The sequence below is a fragment of the Peromyscus californicus genome, unplaced genomic scaffold, assembly GCF_007827085.1.
Source record: "Peromyscus californicus insignis strain IS unplaced genomic scaffold, ASM782708v3 Scaffold_22__1_contigs__length_63687245, whole genome shotgun sequence".
In the NCBI taxonomy this organism is placed as follows: Eukaryota; Metazoa; Chordata; class Mammalia; order Rodentia; family Cricetidae; genus Peromyscus; species Peromyscus californicus.
The window spans coordinates 15,697,845-15,724,350 of record NW_026294525.1 but is presented as its reverse complement, the minus strand read 5'-3'; the positions used below and the strand labels follow the sequence as shown (position 1 = coordinate 15,724,350).

At 44.0% G+C, this 26,506-nt stretch overlaps 1 protein-coding gene and 1 non-coding gene across 5 annotated transcripts in view; both read left to right on the top strand.

The window, feature by feature from the left end:
- Mthfd1l (methylenetetrahydrofolate dehydrogenase (NADP+ dependent) 1 like) overlaps nt 1–26,506 on the top strand; it is a 189,627-nt gene that overhangs the window by 45,807 nt on the left and 117,314 nt on the right. For 2 of the 4 annotated variants that reach the window (XR_008221180.1, XM_052750965.1), the window contains exons 11-16: nt 2,130–2,303; nt 12,674–12,810; nt 14,901–14,947; nt 17,483–17,590; nt 18,533–18,607; nt 20,390–20,492. Coding sequence is in view for 2 of the 4 variants with exons in the window: in XM_052750965.1 (XP_052606925.1) it covers nt 2,130–2,303; nt 12,674–12,810; nt 14,901–14,947; nt 17,483–17,590; nt 18,533–18,607; nt 20,390–20,492 (644 nt within the window). In the remaining 2 variants the exon portion in view is untranslated. Of the gene's footprint in view, nt 1–2,129; nt 2,304–12,673; nt 12,811–14,900; nt 14,948–15,817; nt 15,930–17,482; nt 17,591–18,532; nt 18,608–20,389; nt 20,493–26,506 lie in introns of those variants that run through there. The other 2 variants (XR_008221181.1, XM_052750966.1) reach the window with 2 other exon arrangements.
- On the top strand, nt 11,695–11,801 carry LOC128118804 (U6 spliceosomal RNA). The gene has a single exon (XR_008221331.1). It is a non-coding gene; the product is annotated as a U6 spliceosomal RNA (small nuclear RNA).

The window sequence follows — 26,506 nt, the reverse complement described above, 5'->3', positions numbered from 1 at the left end:
AGAGTTGGCCACACAACTTTATCCAGGTTCATGCTGCCCGAGCCCCAGGTCATCCCATCCAGCAATGCTGGGATATACAGAGTGTTGAGTAGCTAAAACCTCCAGGAACTGGCTGAGTTTTTTTACTTGGTTATGAATTCTCCTAGGGAGGGAGTGAGGAGAAATGAGTCTTACTGTAGGCCAGGTTGGTCTAAAACTTGAGGTAACCTTCCTACCTCGGGCTCTCAAGTGCTAGAATCACAGGCATGGGCGACCACACCCAGCTACCAGTGGCTTTCAGAATTGACCTCTTTTCTCTTCAGGAGTCAGCTGTCTACTGGTTAAGCATGCCCATGAGATTGCTTTTCTCTTCACAATAGGCTCTATGTCATAGACGTGCTTGCTTTGAGGCATTAGCACAAGTTCCTAGGAGGAATGCTGTTCTTTATAACTTCGTCCCTACCATGGTACAACCAATTATGTAACATATCTTCTTTTTTGATTGGTTTTTATAAGCACACCAATAAAGTGTACCTGAAGAAAGCTAAAAATAATAATAATTATTATTTATATAATCTATTTATTATTAAGATAGATTCCATTTAATTGTGTACCAAAATCTTCCAGAGTGGATTCTACGTAGGGAGGGGTGCTTTAGTTATTTAGCCAAATGTGATTTCTAGAGCTACTGGGAAAAGGAAGGCAGACTGTATAGTTTATAAATCACTAAAAAATTGAAATGAGCCTGTAACTCCAGCATAGGAGACAATAAAGCAGGAAGACTGAGAGTTTTCAGACCACCCAGGTCCCCAAACAAACAAACAAAAATCAAAACTGATGTCACTGTGGCTCCTCAGGTAATAAAGGGGGAGACAGGGAAAATCTCCAAAATTTAGCTGCTCAGTTTCCAGGATGACAAAAGGAAAAAAGCAATAGCTAGGAAGACAAGATAAAAGAAGATTCCAGAAGCTCAGGGTGGGTGACAAGAGAAATGGAAAGAGCTATGCCCGTGACCTGGGAATTGCCTGACAGGAAGCCGAGAGTTCAGCCTGCACTGGCCTAAGACATCACTCTCTTCTCCCAGCTCCCCTGGTACCCTCTGGAGCAGTGAGGATGGGGTTCGTTTACTATTACCTCCCATACCGAGGTCAGACTGCCCTGGTCCTCTTGTCTGAAGAGCATTGTAGCAGCGTATGGAGGCTGAGCAGATTGTCAGGAGCAGCAACAGCAAACAGTTGCAGCTGAGGAGTCGCCTTTAGCGGTGAGGGTGGTCTCCTGCTTCCCTCCAAGGCCACTGTGCCCCAGGGACGGCCAGGGAGTGGTTGTCCTCTTATGTGTGATGCTCAAGGCTCTGGGAACAAGTGTGCCATCAGTGTGCCTCTTAAACAGATGTTCAGTGGGATAAATGGACAGGCTAGCCCCAAATAAGAGAGATGTCTGTGCATATCGGCCACAGCAGTGTTCTCTGTGGTCCGCAGTACACACGTTGGTCCTTAGAGCCCCTGTAATATCAACAGCTGTTTGCACACCTCATAGCGAAGTCTGGTGCCCAGCCACCCTTCCGATGAAGCTCCTGACTCTCCCCAGTCTGAGATTGAGTTTCGGGTTCTGCATCCTTTCACGAGCTATTACGTAATTAATAAAATATTTTGAAATATTATTTTTGGACTGGAAATGGGAAAGAGAGAAAATATGGAAGGAGATAAAACAAAATAGCATTTCCATATTTCTGAATAGCCAAGAGACGCTTTGGCTAGCCAGGTGGAAGAGCATCATACGGTGGCCTTTCAATCCTCCGCTGCCTCAGGGAGCTTTGTGCTCTATGATGGCTTTACCGTAGCCATAGCACAAAACACACAGTTGCTCTCTCCATGTGACACGGGGGTTGGGGGCGTATCTTTGTGCCTGACACCATTCTAGGATCTTGGTAAGTGTTCTGTAATAATATCTCAAAAAGAAAGGGAGGGAAAAGTCACTTTCTCATGCATCTTTAATTGTTAGCAGTTGTGTTTAATTCTGCCTGGGAAAAGGGACCGCAAAGCAATTGGGTTGATTTAATGGTTGGCAGGGCGCATGGATGCTTTTCCCTCCAGCATCGACCACCTAAGCTGAGGCGACGGCCTCCTTCATGCTTCTTTCTTTCCCTCCAGTGATATTGAGATTTCAAGAGGACAGACTCCAAAAGCTGTGGACGTCCTTGCCAAGGAGATAGGATTGCTTGCAGATGAAATTGAAATCTACGGCAAGAGCAAAGCCAAAGTCCGTCTGTCCCTGCTGGAGAGGTTAAAGGATCAGAAAGATGGAAAATACATCTTGGTTGCCGGGTAAGCCTCCACTACAAAATGATTCTATGGAGGAGACGTGTTTCTGGAACTGTCCTCCATATCTGTCTCTGTCCGCCTGCCCCTTAAGGGCATTGTGTTCTCAGTTTTGTCCTTGTCCCTTTTTGTTTCAGTCGACAAACCTCCATTTGCCACAAGGGAAGGCTCCTCACCCCCAAGGCCGGAACAGATTAATCTCTCTATTCTGTATCTAGAGGAACAAGCTGCTAATTTGGCTGTTTGACTTTTTAATTTCTTTTTTAAATTGGACATGCTAGGGCTCAAACCCAGAATCCGTCATGCTATAGGCCAGGGCTCTACCATTGAACTACACCACCAGTCAAAACAGAAGTGGGATGGCTTCTTTTAACGGTGCTGGAGAACATGCTAAGCTTCATGCATGCTAAGCAAGTGCTGTACCACTGAGCTACACTCCCAGCCCCCAGGGCTTTCTTTTTCTTACCCTATACTCAATACTGCTCTCTGGGCTTCTCTCTCCCATCAAGTCATATGTTATGTAGCCCAGGATGCCCTTGAACCCTTCATGCTCCTGCCTCTCTATCTTCTAAGTGCTGGGACTACAGGCATTCATGACCATTCCCAGCTGTCCTGGACATTTAAATTCCATTTTCCATGATTTAAAAAAAAAAAAATCAAAATAACAATTAGAAGCACATAATTTTGGACCGAGTAAGGGCTTTGAGAAGTGTGCTGCTGCGTATTCTGCTTTCAACTGATATTTTAAGATACATCGTGAAATGTGCACGCTTTTGTTAGTGTCCTTGAGGATTCGTTTTCATGTGAACCTTATACAACCTCATTACATTTCAAACTAAGGTTGGGCCATTTTCAACTGTATTGACTATTATATGAAAAATAAATCGGTACTTTTCGTGAAAGGGCACAGTTGTTGTTGTTGTTGTTTTCTTTTAAAAATATATTTGCTAACTGAACTAGACAGTCAGGGATTTGAGCTATTTATTCATTGTGACATTAGAGAACATCAAGAGACGTAAGTTCTTGTGTAGTTTTGCAATTTTGTGCAGTTGACTTGCCTGTGATAGGTAGGTGGGCAAGTAGGTGGGAGGGTAGATAGATATGATATGATATGATATGATATGATATGATATGATATATGATATGATGGATAAATGGAGAGATAGATAGATAGACAGACAGACAGACAGACAGACAGATAGATAGATAGATAGATGGATGGATGGATGGATGAAGCTTGAGGTACAAAATCCATTTCTGTCTCAGGCAGAGGCATTTCTTAGCTGTGGACTTGACTCCTAGTTAATTTCAGTTTACTTACTTATCCGTGTGATAGCTTTCTGTTTTCTTTTTGTTGGTTGTTGTCCTGGTTGGCTTTGAGGTTTTTGGTTTTTTTTTTGTGTTTGTTTGTTTGGTTGGTTGGTTTCGTTTGGTTTTTTGTCAGCTTGACACAAGCTAGGGTCATCTAAGAAGAGGGATTCTCCATTGAAAAAATGCCCCCATCATATTGGCCTGTACGCGAGTCTGTGGGCCGTTTTTTTTGATGGATGGTTGATATGGGCGGGTATATCCTGCTATGGGTGGGTATATCCCACTATTGGCAGTGCCTCCCCCACCCCACCCCCAGCCAGGTGGTCCTGAAAAAGCCAGCAAGTAGCATTTGTCCATGGTCTTTGCTTCACTTCCTGTCTTCAGGTTCCTGCCTTGAGTTCCTGCCCTGGCTTCCTCAATGATGGAGTGTGATGTCAGAGTTGTAAAATGAAGTAACCCTTTCCTCCCCAACTTGCTTTTAGTCTCGTGGTGTTTTATCATAGCGATAGAAGACAAACCAAGACAGCTATAAAAATAATGTAGTCTCGCCGGGCGGTGGTGGCGCACGCCTTTAATCCCAGCACTCGGGAGGCATAGCCAGGCGGATCTCTGTGAGTTCGAGGCCAGCCTGGACTACCAAGTGAGTTCCAGGAAAGGCGCAAAGCTACACAGAGAAACCCTGTCTCAAAAAACCAAAAAAAAAAAAAAATAATAATGTAGTCTCACTATAAGAATATTTTAAATACTGAAAATAAACAAGAGAATAAAATTTCACAAGTTCTACTACCCAGGGGAAGCAGTTCCTCAGGTCAGTGTGGTCTCACACTGATCAATCCTTCTTTAAGTAAGGTCATCCCATAATGTTCTCAGTGGCACACTTCTGGGATGAGCTAGTACACGTTACTGTTTTCGTGGCCATGGGATAAGCGTGCTGTTGTATATCTGAATTAGTTTCCAGTGCCTCCAGCTCCTTGTTCGCAGGTGTTAAGGCACAGGTGTTAAGATGCCTCACCATCACTAGTATAGAGTGTTTCTAACTCTTCTACTGTACTGAGGTGAGAAATGGCTTGACAAAGGGACAGAGATGGTCCAGACTTTATTCCCCTACTGATGGACATTTCCGCTGTTTTCAAGTTTGAGATCACTGTAAACCGTGCTAAAATGAATAGCCCTGGACATCCATGTTTGTGCATTTGTCTCCTTGGGAAGCTTCTCTAGAGGAGAAATCATTTGCAGTGAACTTTTAGTATGTGCAGGGGATTGGTTCCAGGTTCCTGGGGACACCAAATATGAAGTCCCAGCCCCTCTTGTAAAATGTCATAGTATTTGTATATAATTTATACATATCATTTTAGAAACATTAAGCCATTCTTAGATTGCCTATGGTAGTTAATACAGTGCAAGAGCTATGCAAATATTTATTATCCTATCTTGTTTATGGAATAATGACAAGTTTGTACTTGTTCAAGACAGTTTTTCTTTTTCCAAATAACTTGGTGTAGCACCTCCATGGTCTGTGGCTTACATGTTGCCCCTCAGGCTGCCAGCATTTGTACCCCCCAAGTTCCTTTCTAATCTGAGAGCCCAACCCTGTGTCCTTATACCTGAGCTTAGAGATATTGGTCCTATCTGTAGGTATTCTGTAGGCCCTGCCTCTGAAAGGAGAGGCGGGAGGGGCGTGGTCATTCCTCCACTCCTGCGTCTGAGTTTGGAGCATCTTGTAGTCAAGGTTGCTTTTAGGCAAGTATGCCTGATGCAAGTTTGTGATGAGGAAGCACGTTTTTTGGACACTGAGGTATTTAAAAGCATCTCAGAGCTGGGAAAGAGGGTACACACCTGCACTTGAAGTAGAGGGGCTCCCTAAGGAAACACACACACACACACACACACACACACACACACACACACACACACACGCTTTAAAGAAAATAATTTAAAATAATGTATCTGCTACATGGATTTGCTTCCCTTCTCCAGGCTTTGCGTAGTCTTGGTGGGTTTTACTGAGTTTTCTCACTGTGGTCTAGTTCAGAAGATTTGGGACGGGAGTTGTCACTTGGTTGTAGAGCTGTTTGCTTAGCATATGTGAGGCGTTGGGTTTAATCTCCAGACCCTTTAGGATAAGATCCAGGGATCTCAGGAGAAATGTGTTATCTGATAATAAAGGAAGATTCATGAAGCATTTTTTTTCCCCTCATGAAGTGACTGTGATATACTCCATCTGGGGCTTGTCCATTTTAGAAATAAAGCCGAGATTTAGACATGGCCCCGCCTTGAGCTAAGAACAGAGCTGACATGTCTTAAACAAAAGCTATGATGATGTTGTTATCAAGTTCCCAACGTGGGAGTTAAGCCATTAAGGCCTGGCCTCTGGCCACACGCTAGATCCAGCTTCGTAAGTCTGGAGTCATGTCATCAAATGTGGTGGTTATGGGGGGAAAAAAAAGAGAGGACAACAGTAAAGGGTTCTGAATGCACAGCCATGAGAAATTAATTCAGAAAGCGCATAATGTAGCTGACGTGTCTTTGGCAGTACACAGCCTTGCTCCATTGTGCATCTTGAGTGTACAACGTGTGCCCTTCGCACTGGGCCCTACCATCACACCACACAAGGCCAGTTCAAATTCCTGAAACACATGAGCCCAAACTCACATTTTCCGCTGTACCTATGAACTATTCTGCTCGGCTAGGAATACGCTGGTTTAATTATGGAGAATGAAGACTTTCGATACTTAACATTGTCTTCCCATCCTTTGTAGCATGTTAAGGGTCAAGTAGGTGTGTCTTTGGGTTGTATTGTGTTAGAGTGTTTGCTTTTTAAAATTGTTACTTGAGTTGCTGACTTGAGCTTCGTAAATAAAAAAATGATGAGGTGAATTTGGCTTGGGATTAGAACAGAATTTCCATCAGTTTCTGCAATGGCCCTAAATATGCTTCTGCTGTTCTTGTATGGCATATTTATGCAAAGCAGCATTCTCATCATTGACGATTATTAAATCAAAATGTCTTTCAATTCTGAAAAATGTTGAAGATGCTTTATGTCCTTTAAATATTCATCCAATGTTTAATTCTTATGTAAAAGCCATTGCACATCCATCTTAGTATGCAAATTCACTTTTTAATAAATGGTAAAATTATATATGCCAAAGAATTGAGGTGTTGGGGTTTTTTGTAGTTTTTCGAGACAGGGTTTCTCTTTGTAGTTTTGGTGCCTGTCCTGGATCTTGCTCTGTAGACCAGGCTGTCCTCGAACTCACAAGAGATATACCTGGCTCTGCCTCCGAAGTGCTGGGATTAAAGGCGTGCACCACCACTGCCTGGGAGAATTGAGTTTTTTAATTTATAATTTATTATTAATTAATGGTTGATTTGCATACCTGAGACCACACAAAAATTTCTTAGTTGAAAGGATTCACAAGTGAAATGGGATTCAGAAGCGCTGGACTAGGCCATGCTATGGCCAGCATGGCTGATCGCTGGCTCCCAGCAGTCCGCACTCCGTGAAACCTTACTCCACATTAGCCCATTGCTGACATGATTACTTGTGACCTCCATGGAACTAGCCTGCCACGTTGTAAATGAAAATGTAAATTGAGCGCTGGAGAGATGGCTCAGAGGTTAAGAGCACTGGCTACTCTTCCAGAGGTCCTGAGTTCAATTCCCAGCAACCACATGGTGGCTCACAACCATCTGTAATGAGATCTGACTCCCTCTTCTGGCCTTCAGGGATACATGCAAACAGAACACTGTATACATAATAAATAAATAAATCTTTAAAAAAAAAATGTAAATTGAAGGTGAGTCCTCAAAGACAGATTAAACAGCAGAAGAACAATTGTTCTTTCTCTTGAGACTATGCATTAAACCCTCTCAGTTCACAGAAACATTTGAAGCCACATCAATGAAGGAGTCTTCCTTTCTCCTATATTCAAAACCACACAACAAAGCAAAAAACACCCATGAAGGTGATATTGTTGAGCCCTGAGCACATCCATGGCAGAAATCTATGGCTTCGAGAGAGCCTACACCGCACTGTTTTCTGCAAGAACAAACAAATTTAGGAGCCAGATGTGGTGGCACATGCCTTTAGTCTTAGTACTTGGGAGACAGGTACAGGTGGATTATGAGTTCAAGGCCAGCCTTCTCTACACAACAAGTTCGAGGCCAACCAGGGCTGCGTAGAGAGATCCTGCACAATTAAATTACTTACTTAATTCTCCTTCAAATACAATACATGATATATTTGTCAGTGTGTTAACTAGTTCTGGCAACTGGGTGATTGACGTCAGACATACAGTTGTAATATAAAAACGGAAACTAAAATTTGACATAAAATTCACCTCCCTTTTTTTACTTTTAGTCAGATGAAAAGCTAGAGGGAAAAGATAGCATCAACTATTACATGGCTTGTTGCAACTTTTTTTAGAATATATGACCCCTCAAAGGAGAAATATCCCCCCCCCCTTTTTAAAGGTTCTTTTTATTCAGAAAATAATATTGACTTAGCGTATAAAATGTAGCATAAAGAAAAGTCAGAAGAAGGAGAAAATAAACTGTCTCATTACTCAGAAGTTCATTTTCTTTTCTATTTCCTCCCAGGATTTTACCTTTATACCCATCCTATTGACTTTAAAGATCATGCTATAAATAACATTTTGTATCCTGCCTTTTTCTCTGAACTCTGTAACATAAATACTCTCCCATGCTTTAGAGAATTCAGATACCCAAGACATTTTTTCAGTAAACCTAAATTGCCAAAAATCCAATATGGTACATTTGAATCAAGTGTAAATGTAAGTTAAACATATCACCAGAAGGGATGAAAATATGGAAGAGTGGAGGTTTCATTCTCTTTTAATTCTATTGTTAATAACTCAAATGGAGAACAGATTAAACCTTTTTTTTTAAGAACCATTCTTCAGATTGTAAGATTTCATATTCAGTGAGAATGATCTGCCTCTCATCAGCTACCCGTCACATGATACTTACACCTACACAGGGCTGTATTTGCTTTGCCTGACACAATGAAAACTATTGGGAATTACCCAGGGAAATATGCCAAAGGATTCTTAGGGGCTCTTGAGTTTTACATTTTTTTTCCCAGTTACACTAGTGAAAAGGAATTCTGTGTGAGGACTTGACATGGGGTGCAGCTGCAAGCCTTTTGAATGTGCTCTGGTGAATTGGTCCTGCACCAACTACACTGTAGAAGATTCTAGAATTTCTGTGAATTTATTGGAAAGAACAGTTTTTAAAAGTCCAAATCACTCTCTGCTCTGAAAATAGAGACTTTTATTTCCTCACACTGGAGGAAAATGAAGATTCTTTGTGTTGGTTTTATTTTTGTTTTGTTTTTTCAGAATGCCAAGTACCCAATTTAAATTTCTTTCTTTGAATGTTTCAACCCATTTTTTTTTGGTGCAATTTGGAAACAACTGTACTGACTTTGGAAGACTTTCCCTTTCTACCTTAAGTAACATCTGTGAGGTTTTCTTTAGGTTGTACTAATGGCGACCTAGGACATCGATCATTAAAAGAAACGAGTGCTAACAGGGCCTTGAACTCTTCACCTCCGTCAGCTGTAATGGAAAAAACAACCAAATGGACTGTCACATTTATTGTTAGATAGTAACTGACTTTTAAAACCTTCCAAATCATAAAGATGCCTATATATTTATGGCTGTTTGTACATGTAACTTGGGAGTTCATGGTCAGGCCACGCGTAGCTGGTGCCCATGATCCTGTTTGACACAATTCAATTTTAAATGTACTTCAAATCTTTACCTCTTGTCTCTGCATGAGAAATCTCTTTGACTTTTGAATAGACCTCTTTCCAGTTGTCACAGAGTATCGTGATAAATCTCCCCTGTCACTAACAGCAAACAGTGCTAAGAAAAGACTTCCGTGGCATTGCCAGACTTTTTTGGTTGCTGTTCACGTGTGCCCCGGACAGGTGTCAGCAATGCAAGAAGTGTGGGCAGTTTTCTTCTCCTATTAGCACGTCAGAATTCTTATATAATGTCGTCTCAAAAGTCATAAAAATCACATGATAAATGTTGTAGATTCAGCACCAGGAAGGCAGCCGCAGCTTGGGGATGGTGAGAGAAATGCCTGGCCATTTCCATAACAAAGAGGCTTCCTAGAAACAGAAAAGGAAACTTTGCTTGGAAGTTACTCCTTGTGAAACCCACTTGATGTTGGGATCTGAGCTCAGGAAGGATATGGGGAAAAACTTAAACCACATTTTGATATCAAATGCAGAGATGGGGGTGAAATAAAATTTTATTGTCGCTCTCCTTTTATTGCTTCCAATAAATACTTCCTACTTGGTGATTTTCCTGTAGTGTGTTCGTTGGCAGCGAGCTGAACAGTCCTGTGTTTCCAATTAAGACTTGGATGGCTGGCTAAAGTTTGAGGTCATCGCGGGGTGTGTCTCCTTCAGCTCTGCCAGCACATCCTTGGGAGAGAAAATGGAATCCTCCGTGTGACATAAAGCGCAGCTCTACAGACAAATAGGTGGCTTTTGCAAGACGCTGGTGTCTGTGGGCTCTTTGCTTTCTTTGATTCAGGTTGCATCTACAAAAGTGTGACGTTGACTTGCGTAACAGTCTCCGCTTGGACTCCCCTTGATGCCGTGCTATTTAGACAGTTGGAGAGGGGCCTGATAAGCCCTCTTTCCTGTGACCCAAGCATTTCCGGTTTATTTCATCAAGTAGTGTCTAATTGGCCCATCAGAAATCCCTGCTGTGTGGTGGTCAGCAGCGGCCCGTTTGTCACTGAACTCATCAGTTCTTCTTGGTTCTCATCCTGTTTCAGTCCTTGTGGCTCTTCATCTCTAGACGTGGTCTTTCTTAGCCTCCTTCCAAGCGATGTCCTGTCCTGCTGCCTTCTCCATATGTCCTTCTTGACTCGGTCCTTTCCTGACTGTTCCTTAAAGGACAACGTACCCAATGGCTCTTTACTTATCTTTACTTCTTGTATGCTTACATGCCCTGGGTGATCTTGCCCATTCGGAGCTTTGAACTGTTGACTGTAGCCACACTTTCCATCTGTAGGAAAACCCACTAAAGCAGATGAAAGCCTAGAGTGCAATGCCTTGTCTTCAGCTCACTCTGCATTTCATGTAGGTAATATTTATCCAATAGTCATATAGCTTAGACTTGAGGTCTGCAGGAAGTGTCCCTTGATGTTCCAAAGCGAGTGAAACCTTGTTCCACATGCTTTTAATACAGCGCCTGCCCTGTTTCCTCCTCTTGGTGTTTATCACAGTTGCTATGATCACTGAGTTATCTGTATCTCCCATCAGTTAGAAGTCCTGGTAGGGAGACACAGAGTCTGACATGATCATCTTTGTGTTCCAGGGTCTAGCCCAGTCCCTGACTCATGATAGTACTGAATAAATATTTACTGTATGAATGACTGACTGATCATGTCACAGGGGTGTTCTGAGCGAGCTGAGGACAAAGATGTATCAGAAGGCACGCCTTCCTCCTTGTGATAACATCACCAGATTTTGTAGGTTAGAAAACTCTGTCGTTAGAGTTGTTGTGGCCAAGTTTCCTAGACACCCTGGCTCACACCATATAACTCATAAAAAAAAATGAGGTTGTAAGCACTGAAGAGAAAATTTAAGGAATTTTAGTGATGGTTAAAGTATGCTGTAGAACGGTGCTATGGGACCTTACTTGGGAATGAAATATCACAGAATACAGCAATATTATGAGCATGCAAAACTATGTCTTTGTGTGGTGTCCTGGGAAGTCAACTCCTCTACGTAGGGGTTGCCTCCTGGGTGTGCAGTGGACTCTGGACTTACTCATCTAGCATTTGTACTTTTGACCATGTTGTCCTCTACAAAATTTATAATTGCAAAGCACATAATTTAGTTAAACAAGAAAACGTCTTTTAAAAACCTCAGTACTTGAAGTAAGTTTATGATTTTGTGTTGGGCCAATTTCATGGCTAGTCTGAGGTGTGTGTAGCCCACGGGCCTCAGATTAGTTGAACCTCCTAGGATGTAGGCAATAACAGGGAATCGGATGTCTCCTTTGGAACAAGAGACTTGGTCCTAGAAATGTCACCTGGCCTGCTCACTTTGGCAGCACGTACACTAAAATTGAAATGATACAGGGAAGATTAGCATTGGCCTTACGCAAGGATGACATGCAAATCTGTGAAGCATTCCATATTTTTAAGAAATTCAAAATCTAATACAGTATCCATTAAAACATCTCATGGGAATGTGCACTCATGTGCGCGTGTGCCACCCCACCCCACCCCCCCCCCACACACACACAGTGTCACCTGGCAGTAATGAGCTTGAATCTACCTGTTGGATATGGTGAGGACCAGACCTGGATATGAGCATCTGGGAAAATGTGGGCAAGCCAGTGGGGATTTTGGGATCCCTTCTAATCCTGAGAATCTGGCCCTGCCTCACTCATTCAGCAACCTTGGAGAAAGTCCCTTTGCCCACTCTACCCCAAATAAATAGCTCCGGAACGCAAAAGCCAGGATAGCCCCAAAAGACACCACATCAAGTTGGTGGTCCTGACTATTTTAAAGACTATTTTTTGTGCTACTCTCTAAAATGAACATTATTAACACCGTGACCCAGTAACTCTCCATTTTGATCATGTGGCCTTTCACTTCTGTGGAGCCTTGCCACATGGCTTGAGGCTTACCGGCATCTTCACATGCTGTTTGTCATCACGGCGGCTGGCAGTGTCTCTGTGACTCAGCCTTCCACTTCCCAGCTTTATTCTCCTCCTTGTCCCGCCTATACTTCCTGCCTAGCCACTGATCAATCAGTGATTTATTTATTGACCAATCAGCAACACACTTGACATACAGACCATCCCACAGCACTTCTGTGCCTCTGACTTTAGCTTAAACATGGCCCATGTGCTATGCCGGGAACATTCCAAGAAACTCTAGTCTCAAGTATAATGGGAGAGTTTTGCTCACTGCCTGTGTCCTTGGATTTGGATTTGAAATCTCAGCTTGGTTTTATAAAGGTTGTCTTGGAAATGCCATTTAAATTCATCCCTCTACCCCCAAATCAGGATCACGCCCACCCCACTTGGAGAAGGGAAGAGTACAGTCACCATTGGATTGGTGCAGGCGCTGACCGCCCACCTCAACGTCAACTCCTTCGCCTGTCTGAGGCAGCCTTCCCAGGGACCCACTTTTGGAGTGAAAGGTACTTCTTTAGCAACTAAAGCCAGTTTCCAGAGCAAAATTGGGGGAGCAAAAGTTCAAACTGAACATGAGGCACAAAGATGGAATTAAATGTTTGCAAAAGAGCTGCATGGTCGTTCCTCTCTATCTCCCCTGAACACTCAGGACGTAGCCGTCACCCCAAGTTGAACCTCCTAGTGCGTAAAGGCATGCAGAGGTTGCTGCAGGATTGGGGGGGTCTTCCGTGGAGCCCTGGGAAGCTGGTCCCTTGACGCTATTGCTCAGGCCTCCTGCCTCCAGCAGAGTCTTCTGTATCATCCCCACCTCCTTTGCCAAGTGATTTTGAAACTCTGCCCATCTTATTGGTGCTTCATCATCCCGGCCACAGTGAAAGGTCTCTTCCTGTACACATATGAGCTCTTTAGGTCAGGCCCCAAGTTGCAACTTGTGGGAGTTGTTGGGCAGGGCCAAGGAGCTCTGGAGAGGAGACAACTGGCTGTGTGCAGAGCTGTGAGGAAATTCCTCCCTGGCTTAGCTGAGCTGATGTCTGGCACCTTCCTCTTCATTACTCCTACTCTGTTGATTTATCATTAAGTCGTTCCTCAGCCCTTATTGCTGCAATTACTGCGTGTTCTTGGCAGTTTGTGGTTTTTAACTGTATTTTATTTATATCACTGCTACAAATATTAATAATTCCTAACCCATTAAGTACCGATTCCTCCTGGAGGGCCGTGCTTTATGAAGCAGATTGAACATGAGGCTTAGAGGAGAGGGGCTAGGGTTTTATCGTGGCTGGTGTCTCTCACCTCTGCAAGATTCTGTGGCGAATCTTAAAAGTCTCTGAGGCACATCTGTAAGTGTAGAAGGGCTTCTAGTACCAGGCTCATCTGGCTGCTGTGAGACTCAAATAATGTGGAGAGAACATCCGAAGAACAGGGTAGATTGTAAAATGATGTACGTTTGTAAGAGACTGATATCTTCAGTATAAGAACTAATCTTGGGAGGGATAAGCAGCCATCAGATGAATTGCCTGAAGCCTGTCATGTTTATGTCTGAGGTATTCCCAGGTGAGTATTTTTTGGTTCAGTTCTTGTTTGGCTGTCATGGTGCTGAAGATTGAACCCCAGCAGCTTGGGCATGACAGGCAAGACTGAGACACACACACACACACACACACACACACACACACACACACACACACACCCGCCCCACGGGCAGCCATTTCAGTTTGGGTATTTTTTTTTTTTTTTTTTTTTTTGGTTTTTCGAGACAGGGTTTCTCTGTGTAGCTTTGCGCCTTTCCTGGAACTCACTTGGTAGCCCAGGCTGGCCTCGAACTCACAGAGATCCGCCTGGCTCTGCCTCCCGAGTGCTGGGATTAAAGGCGTGAGCCACCACCGCCCGGCTGGTTTGGGTATTTTTGAGGGATGGTCTCACTGTGCGGATGAGGCTGGCCTCAGGTTTGATGCTCCTGATTCTGCCTCCTGGGTGCTCCACCAAGCCTGGCGGGTGGTGTTTGTATTTATGTCGTGTATGATTTAGATTAAACATAACCACATAGACCCTTAGATGAATTTAATAAAATGATCTCATATCCCCAGATACATGTTTTATGGTACTGATATTTGCTCTATTGTATTTACCTTTGGGGATGTTTTTTGTTTTGCTTCAGATGTTTTATTTGTGTGGTGCTAGGAACTGAACTTAGGGTCTCATCCAAACTAGAACAATACTCGACCACCAACCTATATCCCAACCCTTTTTTTTTTCAAAAATATTTTTTTTTGAAAGCAGGATCTTGCTAAGTTGCCCAGGCTAGCCTTGAACTCACTCTGTTGTCCAGCAGGCCTTGAATCCGTGATACTCCTCTCACTTTCCCTAGGAGGGGTAATTGTAGGCCTGTGTCAACTTTCCTTTTTAAACAAAGAAACAGAAGGCCTAAAATGGCATCGTTGGATACAATGCACTGTTTTTGTTTAATTTCTGTTTGTGTGGACAGAACCTCTGGGCCTTAGCAGGCTTCCCCATTGAGTATGAGTCGTGTCCTTAGGTCTGTGTGTGTCCTGTAACTGAGTCTGGGGACTCACCTCACTGTACCTGCTGTCTTGTCTAGGAGGAGCTGCAGGTGGTGGATATGCTCAGGTCATCCCCATGGAGGAGGTAAGGCCATGAGATGCTCACCTGAACACCTGACGCTGGTGGCTACATACAGATATGTGTGTGCTGCTTGGCGTAAATATTCACGTTCCACTAATATGCATATATTTTCCTATAGCAAATGGATGCTAACCTAGCCCCTGGTTGGAGTGTTTTATGAATAAATTATAAAAATGTGTGTGTATGTATATGTATGTATATGTGTATGTGTGTGTATGTATGTGTAGGCACGCACACACATGTGCACACACACCATACAGCCTTTCTAAATTCCAAAACGATTCTGTGTCCCCAAGCCTATGTGGACTCAAGCCCATTTTAGCTCAGACAGTGTTGTTCTGGGTCCCATCATTCGTTTCTTAGACTGCCAAATTCAGAAAGAGATGAATGACGTCTTCTACTGATTCTAGGCCACAAATAAAATCATCTCATAGAAAATGGGCCAAAGGAGTCGATGGCGTTGGTGCTTATTTCTCCAAGAATGCTTCCTTCATCTTGCTTCCTTTACCCCCATGTCTCGCGAGGACTTGTTCACCTCAGCCCCGCTCTCTCTCTCTGCACCAGCCCCACTCTTTCTCTGCATCAGCCAGGCTCTCTGCATCAGCCTCGAGGATCAGTCCTGAAATCTCCCTAAGCTCTTGTCCAAGGAGGACACTGTCCTTCCTATTGCCTGTCACTTCTGTGTGGCCTGAGAGATCATAGCAGGCCTTTGCTCCTACTTTGTAGTCTGTGTGACCGACCCCTCCTTATCAAGTTCCTTGGAGGTGCCGGTCCTGTTTTCCAAGTGGGTGCTGGGATGTAGGGTCTCATGAACGCTGAGCATGCACGTAACCACTGAGCTGTACTGGTACGCTGTTTTCTCTTGATTCTAAGATTTTTCCCATGCATGGAATCTACTACCCTTCCTCTGTCCTCACTACTCTGCCTGAGTTATGGCCTCAAGATTCTGCTTCACTCCAAAAGTCCCCTCATTCTCCTTCACAAGGTAGGAGATTCCAAGGCCTGAAGGCCAAGTTAGGATGAAGAACAAGGAACATGCCAGGGGAGCAGGTTGAGGTTTAACTAGCAAATACAGACAGAGCAATAGTACTCATCTACTCATCTGCATGGGTCTTCAATGCCATGGCTCAGTGTAGGGGTACTGTCTTAGCCCACACAGAGGCAGGCAGGTTGCCCCTTGAAGCTGGGACAAACTGTGTGTCTGCTCCATCTGTATCTACAGCTTGTAGCACAATGCCTTCCATGTAGTGGGTATTGATTGACCAGATTCCATACACAGGCATCAGAGACTCAAGAGTTGTCTGGAGAAATGTTAGAATGAGTTCTAGATGGGCCACGGAATTAAAGGCATTAAATTGAAGAGTGCCAGTCTTGTGAAAAATGAGGTAAGGCATTTGTAGTCAGAGAAACCCTATAAGGAGAGCCCTGAGACAGAAAAGGCTTTGCCTGTTCAGGAACCACAGGATGTCACTGAACTTGACCAGAATGCAGGGCCAGGGCATGCAGACCAAGGAAGCTGAGGCAGAGGAGTAGGCATGAAAGAGCCAGCCTTCAGTTCACAGCCAAGAGGTTAGGTTTGACTTGAAGGGTCATAGTCAGCCATTGGAGGATCTTGAAAGGAAAGTAATAGGGTTACACTGGGCTTTGTGTAATAATGTTAATAATTTCAGTCACGAACAAAATGTAGGATGGAATTTTCCACTTTCGGCTTCATGTGGATATTCAAAATGTTACAGATTTTTGAAGCTCTTTGGATTTCAGGTTTGGAAGTTAGAGATGTGAAACCCATAATAACTTTTCCTTGAAGGTTTGCAAGGGCCCACAAGATAGATGGCTCAGCATTTAAAGGCACTGGCCAGTCAAGCCTAGAACCTGATTCAAGCTCAGAACCCAAGGAAAGGTGAAAGGAGACCAGTTCCATGAAATTGTTCTCTGACCTCCACACACATGCCGTGCCATGCCCACACCCCTCCCTCCACCATATACATACATGATAATAAGTAAAACTTGAATAAGTTAATTTTAAGAATTAAAGTTTGGGGGGGGGTGTGGGAGGAGGGAGGACAGGGGAATCCGTGGCTGATATGTAAAATTAAATTAAATTATAAAATTAAAAAAAAAGAATTAAAGTTTTCAAATTTTGAGTGTGTTGATTCTGTAGACAGTAATCATGTGTTAATACAAAACTAGCTTTCAGTAATGTTTTCTCTTATTTCATTTTTTCTATCAAAGTCTTGTTTCATTCCCAGGTGTATTTGATATAGTTGTTTCCTAAATAATGAAGTGGTACAAATAATAATTAGAAATGAAGAAACTAGTCATTAAGCCCATTAAAATGTGTCGTCTTTAACCTGAGGGTGGAGGAATCTGTGATAACCTCAAGTGGGAGGCCTTGACCTTGACTTTCTAATGCCGGCCGTCTTGTCTTGGCTCTTGATGAAAACAGATAATTAGCATACCATTCATTAACTCAGGCAGGCCTTGAAAACTGCCCTATCTGTGTGACACAAATAGAAAGATGTGACATTTCCTTTCTAGTTCAATCTTCACCTGACTGGGGACATCCACGCCATCACTGCTGCCAATAACTTGCTGGCTGCGGCCATCGACACAAGGATTTTACATGAGAGTACTCAAACAGACAAGGTGAGAGGTGGCCTTGTTAGCCATCTTGGGGCTTTTACCTGGGGGTTCCTGCGTCCTTGAGGATTCCATGGAAGACTTTGACAGCCCATCTGTTCTGAAATTGTCTTCAACATTTGGTGAATTTTATCCATATCCTCACTTCCAGAGGAGGAGAGCTACAGGTCAATCAGGTTCTCCTGAGGGTTGATGATCACTGCAGAGCATCTGGGAGAATTGTGGTATACTGATTAGGCCAAATGTTATTTGAGATGGGTCTTTCAAGTTTTAAAGGTCTTTGGTCCATCTTTTGTTTTCACTATGGTCATAGACACATTGGTCCATTCTAAAGGGGATTGAACTTTTCGGGGAGGGGGAGTTGGGGCTTCCAGTACTGGGACTTGAACCCAGGGCTTTGTGCATGCTGTGCAAGAGCTGGACCATCAAGTGACAGCCACAGCCAGCCATTTGTAAGACTGAAATTACCTGCAGCAACCAGGCAGCGTGAAAGAGCTCAGAGGCCCTTTCTGCCTTCATAGGCGTGAAGTCCAACTCACAGCTGTTAAACCAACTCACAGCTGAAAGCGACTGAGTTCTGGGAGTTTATTCCTCACAGGCAGAGGTCGTAGGTGAGAGAGTTACTTCCTGGCATGATTTGCCATAAGGGTTCTGAGGTTTTCAATGATAGTAATCCCCTAGTGAATCTTTCAAACAGAATTCAGACAACTATTTGATAAGTTGTAAGGGTACAGACCAGATAGGCTTATGCAAATTCTCTGTAATGTGCATCCTTTCCATTTTACTAAGTTTTATGAAAACGACAGAATTTAAGCCTAGATTGTTTCTATTAGCCCTCAAGTATCAAGAGAGTCTGTTTGGTTATAAATGTAACGCACTGTGTCCACTCACGGACACAAAGGCTCCTGGCCAAACCTGATGCTCTGGTGCATCATTTTCTTCCCTTAGGCGCTGTACAATCGGCTGGTTCCCTTAGTGAACGGAGTCAGAGGATTTTCAGAAATTCAACTTTCTCGGCTGAAAGTAAGTTTCCAGTTAGTAGTGGTTTTTAAGAAGAGAACATTGGGGTTAGAGAGATGACCCAGCAGTTAAGAGTCCTGGCTGCTCCTTCAAAGGACCAGGGTTCAATTCCCAGCACCCACACGGCAGCTCACAGCTGTCTGTAACTCCAGTTCCAGGGGTTCTGGCATCCTCACACTGACATATGCAGGAAAAACACCAATGCACATAAATAAATAAATAAATAAATAAATAAATAATAAATAAATCTTTAAAAAAATAGACAAAGAACATTCTAGAAACTTGACTTGACTTGGCTTTTCAGATACTCCTTTGGCTATTAAACTCCAGATCTTGGTTCTCAACCTTTCTAATGCTGCAAACCCTTAAATACAGTTCCTCATGTCATGGTGACCCCCCCCAACCATACGAGTATTTTCTTTGCTACTTCATAATTATAATTGTGCTACTGTTATGAATCATAATGTAAATATCTGATATGCAGGATATCTAATATGTTAACCCCCCCCAAAGGGGTCTAGACCCACAAGTTGAGAAGCACTGCTTTAGAGAGTGTTAACTCAGAATATCATACACAGGGAAGTCAACAGATGAATTCCTACACCAAAGAAGGGGGGAAATGATAACTCGTATTTTTTCCTTTTAAAGATCATATAGTTTAAGAAAACTTACATTTTGTTCTGCTTATTTTATGTGTACGGGTGGAGGTCAGAGGACAGCTTACAGAGGTCCTTTCTCTCCTTCCACGTGAGGTTCCTCCAGGGGTTGAGTTGTTGGATTTGGCATCAAGCACTTGGCCTGCTGAGCCGTGTCCCCAGCCCGAATGATCCACTGTTTTAGGGCTCCGTTTCCTCATGTGTGAGGTGGGAGGTGTATGTTCTAACCTGGGAGCGCCCTAGTTAGCTCACACATCAGGTTGTATTGCAGCCTTCCCCTTCTGATGTGATATAATTTATAACCATTAGTTGGCATTAAGTATATTTCTAGAGCTGTTTTTTAGGATATTTTCTTTATAGAATTAAATCCATAAAAGCTTTGTGTTGCTTTGACTTTATTTATTTTTTGAGACAGCATCTCATATAGCTCAGCCACAAACTCCTGATCCTCCTGCCTCTCTGTCTCCGAAGCATTGGGATTGCATGAATGTACCACCACACCCAACTTAAATTTTTTAATTCCTTTTTCCAAGTGAAGTAGAAAATTATTCCTTTGAAACTTAGACAAGCACTTCACTCAGGATATGCATTTGAAAAGGCCAATGAAGCCAGGTGGTAGTGGTGCACGCCTTTAATCCCAGCACCCAGGAGGCAGAGGCAGGAGGATCTCTGAGTGGGAGGCCAGCCTGGTCTACAGTGTGAGTTCCAGGACAGCCAGGGCTACACAGTCTTGAAACCCTGTCTTGAAAAATCAAAAAGAAAAAAGGAAAAGAAAAAGGTCAATGAGGTAAAGCATCCATGGTGACATTGGGTCATTCACCTTCTAAGCTCAGTAATCAGGATCACCAGTGGGTAGCACCAGCCTTGCAGGAGCAAGTACATGTGTTCACTGTGTGCTGCTGACTGGACCCCATTTTCAGAGCATCAATTTAGGGTATCCCCAGATCCCCGCTATCTTTCACTTGTAGAAAACATATGCTGATAAGACTTCACCTAACCCACAGTTCACTCCAGGTTTTCTTTTTTGCAAGGACTTTACTAAGTATGGGGATAACACCACAGGGGACGGTTTTTGTTTGGGTCTGGCTCCTTGTTCCTTCTTGTTCTTATGGCATTTCTCCCCAATTAGAAACTGGGGATAAATAAGACTGATCCAAGCACGCTGACAGAGGAGGAAGTGAGGAAGTTCGCCCGCCTCAACATTGACCCCTCTACCATCACATGGCAGAGAGGTAGGTACTGGGAAAGCCAGGGGGTGCTCGGGGCCAGACTGGGAGGATGTATTTGAGCACCATCTCTCTTTTTTTCTTCTTTTTTTTCATTATTAAGAAATTTTTTATTCACTTTACAAACCAACCACAGATCCCCCCTCTTCCCACCTCCCCAGCCTTCCCCCCAAACCAATCCCCCATCCCCACATTTCCCAAGTCAAGGTCTCCCATAGGGAGTCAGCAGAGCCTGGCACACTCAGCTGAGGCAGGTCCAAGCCCCTCCCCACTGCACCAAGTCTGTGCAAGGTGTCTCACCCTAGGCACTAGGCTCCAAAAACCCCGCCCATGCACCAGGGACAGATCCCGGTCCCCCAGGCATGCCTGGGGGCCCCCAAAACAGTGAGCCCCATCTCTTAAATTCAATTCGTGAATACTCAATCTTACACACAGCCGCCTAATCTGGGCTTTATGCTCTCACCTTCGGTTACGGCCCTTTCCTAACACCTCTCTCTAAACTGAATCCTGTTCACTCCCTCCTCTTCCAAAGTGAAGGGCTGTGGTTGGGGCTCAGCAGGAGAGTTCTCTTCTAGCACGTGCAAAGCTAAAACACCACAAAGTAACACAACCTGCTCCAAATGTCTTAGTTAGGGTTTCTATTGCTGTGAAGAGACACCATGACCATGGCAACTCTCATAAAGAAAAACATTTAATTGGGGTGGCTAGTTTACAGTTCAGAGGTTTAGTCCAGTATTGTCATGGTAGGTGACATGGCGGCATGCAGGCAGACATGGTGCTGGAGAAGGAGCTGGGAGTTCTACATCTCCGTCCTCAGGCAGCAGAAGCAACTGTGTATCATACTGAGCATAGCTTGAGCAAAGGAGGCCTCAAAGCCCAGCCCCACAGTAACACTCTTCCTCCAACCAGGCTACACCCACTCCAACAAAGCCACATCTCCCCATAGTACCATTCCCTATGAGTTTATGGGGGATTATTACACCAAATATGTAAGGGAAATCTTCTCTTCCTAAATCTGCACTTAAAAATGTTTTTAAGGCAGGATCTCTCCTTTGTCCTGGTGAGTTCTCTTCCCCCAAGCCTAGTTTGTTCCTCTACTTTTTTTAAAAAAAGAAATATACTTTACATTATTCTTTGTTACATTCAGGATCTCAGTTGGGAGGGACATGGAATAACAAAAGACCTAAAGCCTACCTTCTTCTTTAATCTTTTGTTTTGCCTGTGTGTATGTGTGACTAGCATACATGTACAGTGCTCATGAACACAAGAAGAGGATGTCAGATCTGGAACTGGAGTTACCCGCTCGCCATGTGGGTACTAAGAGCCCAAGCTGGGTCCTCTGCAAGGGCAGTAAGTGCTCTTAACTGCTGAGCCACCTCTCAGCCCCCCTTTTTATTTTGATTGGGGCATGGGTGTGTGTGGATGTGGGTGTGCGCAAGCATCATGGAGCTAAGCCACTAGTTAGCCATAGAGGTTGGCCAGTGGTGCCACACACCTTTAATCTCAGCACTCAGGAAGCAGAGGCAGATGGGTCTCTGTGAGTTCAAGGCCACCCTGGGCTACACAAGATCGATCCAGCCTAAAAGAGAAACAGAGCCAGGCAGTGGTGACTCACACCTTTAATCCCAGCACTAGGGAGGTGGAGACAGAAAGATGAGATGAATATAAGACGGGAGGAGACAAGAGCTCACTCTCTTTCAGGCTGAGGAGTTGGTGAGGTAAGAGGTGGTGGCTGTGGCTTGCTCTTTTGTCTCTCTGATTTTTCAGCATTTACCCCTATATCTGACTCTGGGTTTTTATTATTCAGACCAATTAGGATTCATGCTACAGACAAGGTCTTGTGATGTAGCTCTGACTGGCTTCAAATGGCCTGGAATTTGCCATGATCCTCCTGTTTCTCCCTCCCGACAGTGTTAGAATTACAGGTGTGTTTCCAGCTCCGGCAGTCACACGCTGCACAGACAGCCTCGGTGCTCCCTCCTCCTTCCTTGCCTCCCTCTCACTGACATCCCTCCCCCTCCCTGGCTTTTCATCAGGTCACTTCAGTGGAACAGTGGGCAAAGGAAGGACTGACCATGGAATTCAGCCTGGAGAGTAGCCGCCACTCTGCTTAGCGATGTGGCCTTGAACAGGTGTCCCTCTTTGTTCTAGAGCCTTGAATATAGTCATGGAGATGATGATGTCTGCACTTCACAGGAATGTGGCAAGCTCAGCTGATTAACCCTACAGGCCACCGAAATGATGGATGACATGTATTCCTGGACTGACTGTCTCAGACCTGCCCGCCATTCTCCCACTTCTATCCTCTTTCAGAATATGTTTAATCAATGCTTGAGTTCTAAGTTCCCTTTTAGCACATTCTCCTGTTTGCATCTCCATCCCTTAGTCCAGTAGATTCCTAATGCAGAGCGACCAGCCTGTCAGTCAGAAGCCTCGGGAGCCACCATCCTGGTCCATCAGATTACCATTAGTCTGTCACTCGGGACTTCTGGTGCCTAGTTTCTGTCTTCTCTCCACCAGGGGCCTGCTTTACCCTCTTGCCACCCTTTTCTTGGCCATAACCATCCTTAGCCCATCTCTTCCTCCCAGACTCAGCCAGCCTCCCACCCTTCCTGAGCTGTCTTCTCAATAGCCCATTCAGCCAAGCCAGTAAGAATCTCCCAGCAGACCTTGCAGCCAAGAGACAAAGGAAGACCAGGCATACAGTCTTTTCTCTTAGCTCTACAACATTTGAGCTTTACAACTTTCGATTAAACCACTTCCTCAGTTTCTTCATCTACAGAGAGTAGTAGCCCTTATCCAGAACAGCCGGAACCAGCAGTGTTCCAAACCTCAGAGAATTGGTGGTTTGGGCAGATAGCGCCGTAATGACAGCCAAGCCTAAACACAAAGTTCATCTGTTGTATTTACATCTCCCGCTCATAGCCTAAAGGGTGTTTCATAGATTCTTTTAAATCATTTTGTACATGAAGCGGTTTCAGGCTGTGGGATTTTCCACTAACAGTATTTTATTAACACTCAACAAGGTTTGGAGTTTGGATGCCGAACTTGCAGTAACATCAGCTTCCCTCCAGGAAGGCTCCACTGAAATGTGAACACACGGAAACACAGAAGCACTTCCCCATGACCCTTCGAGGGTCACAGCTGTGTTATGTTTTTTCTCTGTGGTCTTTGTCTCCTAAGATCCAGTTAAAATCTCCCTCAGCACTCTTGCAAGGGTCCATTTTTTATTTTAAAGCAAATAATACTATCGTAAAGATTTTGTCAAAATGTGTCCAAAAAATGAAGTGACATTTCTCAATGCTAAATAACTGCTAATCATAGTTTCGGGTGTATCTGGTTTTTCTGTACAGCTCTATTACCATTTATTTGTGTGGATTTTATTTCCTTGCCAATTCAATTACAACCTAAGCACGTTCTACTTTGTTAGCTCTTTCTTGGGATGGTTTATTCATTTATTATTTCTCATGGTGGTAGAGATTTAACCCACACAGCCTTCGGCATGCAGAGCATATACTCCGCCTCCAAGCTATATTCCCACTACCTGGGGTGGTCATTTTAAATGACTCCAGAATAGTCCTTTGGGGATGAGCTATGACTTATTCATGCCACAAGTCTAAACTAGACCAACAAACAATATTTTAAACAGCCAACATGAATATTTTCAGCATTTTACTGGGGTATTATTTTTTTTCTAGAATTTTTTTAAACTAAAAGGATCTATCATTAAAATACCACTTGTTTGCAAAATGTGCAGTCAGCCTTTCAAAGTTTTCTCTGAGTTTGTGTTCCTCTTTAAATTGTTTTGGGGGGGACTTTTGGTAAAAGAAAAATTAGGCGATTTCAACTCTATGTGTGGCTCTGCTCAAAAAGACACTCTCAGACCAACTGGCATCCTTGCACATCTGTACCTGGGCCCCCACCTCAGAAATCATGACGTATCACCTCTTTGATGCGCATGCAATTGGATTCTCTGTGCAAAGACAGGGTGGATTGGAATGCTCTGTGGTTACAAATCAATTTTAGTGGAAGTGACAATTTGAAAAGTTATCCCAGGAAAATCCAGACTTCCATTACTGTCCGGGGCGCTAGAGGGAAGCAGTCTTGATTACTGAGGACCAGCCACCTGGGCCAGAGGAATTCGGGCTGAAATTTGATAGGGAATTTGGTTCTGACTGGTGAGTTAGTTTGAGGAGGAGGACTCTTCATAGATGAACAGAGTACATTTACTGGTGGAGTGCTCTGGCTTTGAGTGAGGACAAGTATAACCCAGGTGATGGAGTAGAGCTTAAGATGCTGGACTGTCCAGAAGCATGTCACAGAGGCAGGAAAGGAAGCTTATCTCCAGGCATATAATATCCCCCAAGGGCCAGCAAACTAGGCTTCGTTACATTGGGTGCCCCAAAGCCCCTGCCTCTTAGAGAACCCAGCTCCCCAGAAACTTAGAGACTTACCTTCTCCCACACAAGTCCATCTCCCCATCACAAGCCAAGGGCCCACCAGCCCTACTCAATGTCAGTCTCTGCTTCCCCTCTGCTCTAGATACCATCCACGCCTCTGCTTCTCAACTGTAGCCCAATGGCATCATGGGAAAAGGATGCCATGTCTTCTGCGGAAGACAAATAATGGGCCTGCCCTGGTATGGCACCTGTACCTGCCCTTCAGTTCCTGGGCTGGCATTGGTTACTTGAAGGATCAGGAATGTTCCGGGTGTTCCTCTGAACATTGTCAACACTATACCTAAAGAAACTACTTAGAGCAAGAAAAAAAATTAAATAAACCTGTTAACCCCCAAGCCCCACTGCCTTCCTTCCATGCATATGTTCTGGTGTGCATCTCCTCTCCGGAAATGCCAGGAGTCAGAGACTGGTGCCTGGTGCACCTTCATGTCCCTGCCTAGCCAGCGCAGGACTGAGCACAGCAGAAGCCCTCAGAACCTGCTCTGGGAAGGAATGAGGATGTAGCCTATGCCGCCTTTTGCTCCGTCACATAGATGCCAGCTGTGTGTTCCTGTTGCTTTCTTAGGGCTTTAGCCACATCCGTGTCGTGCGGGTTGGAATTGATCCGGGACATCTTCTCTCATGTGTCACTAGTGCTGAATTCACACAGCTCTTTCCCTGGGTGGAAGTACCCTGGTAGGTCACAACGCTCTACCGAGCCATTACGAAAGGCACAGTGTCCTTTGGATGATACAGTAGCTTGATCGAAGCCTTTTGCTTGTCTTCCCTTGATCAAACTAAGATTTGAATGCTCCGCCATTGACTTTAAATACATTTGATGGGGATGTGACCTCAGTCTGTGACCAAGAGTGTTGATAGACTACACAGCAGAAAAGGAGATGGTTTTATTGCGTGTGACTGTGTGCCTAGCATCGTGGGAGTAAAAATAGTAGCTGTAGCTGGTGACACCGTTTGAGATGTAGTCCTTTGACCTTGCAGGTGTTCTACTTCAGGCTTAAAAAATAAAAGTGGAAGTTTATATGTGTGTGTGTGTGTGTGTGTGTGTGTGTGTGTGTGTGTGTGTGTGTGTGTATGTATATATATATATATATATATATATATATATATATATATATATATATATATATTTGGCTGTGAGTGTGTCTGAGTGTGTGTGTTTTGTGAGTGTGTGTGTGTGAGAGAGAGAGACAGACAGACAGACATGGCAGCAGCAGCTGGGGTGAGGGCCCAAGAGGGGTTTTCGTGTCATTAGGAAGATGAACAGTCTCCATCCTACAGATACTCCTGGTCCCCAAATACATAATCTCTGTTTTCTGTTTTCATTGGTGGCATGTTACACATTTAGGAAGCTGGATCTCAGTTGTTGCTGTGAACAGCCCTGCTGTTTTAAATCACAAAGATGAGGGAAGTGTCTCTTCTGCCTTTCTTGGCATTATAAATTGGGTTTTTTCTAAGCCAAATAGTTTTCACAGATATTCTGAACCGGTGCAGTTCACACAAGCAAGGGCTGTGTCTGATCTAATTACAGTCAGTCTCCTCCCGTGTGCTGTGTTTCCTTTG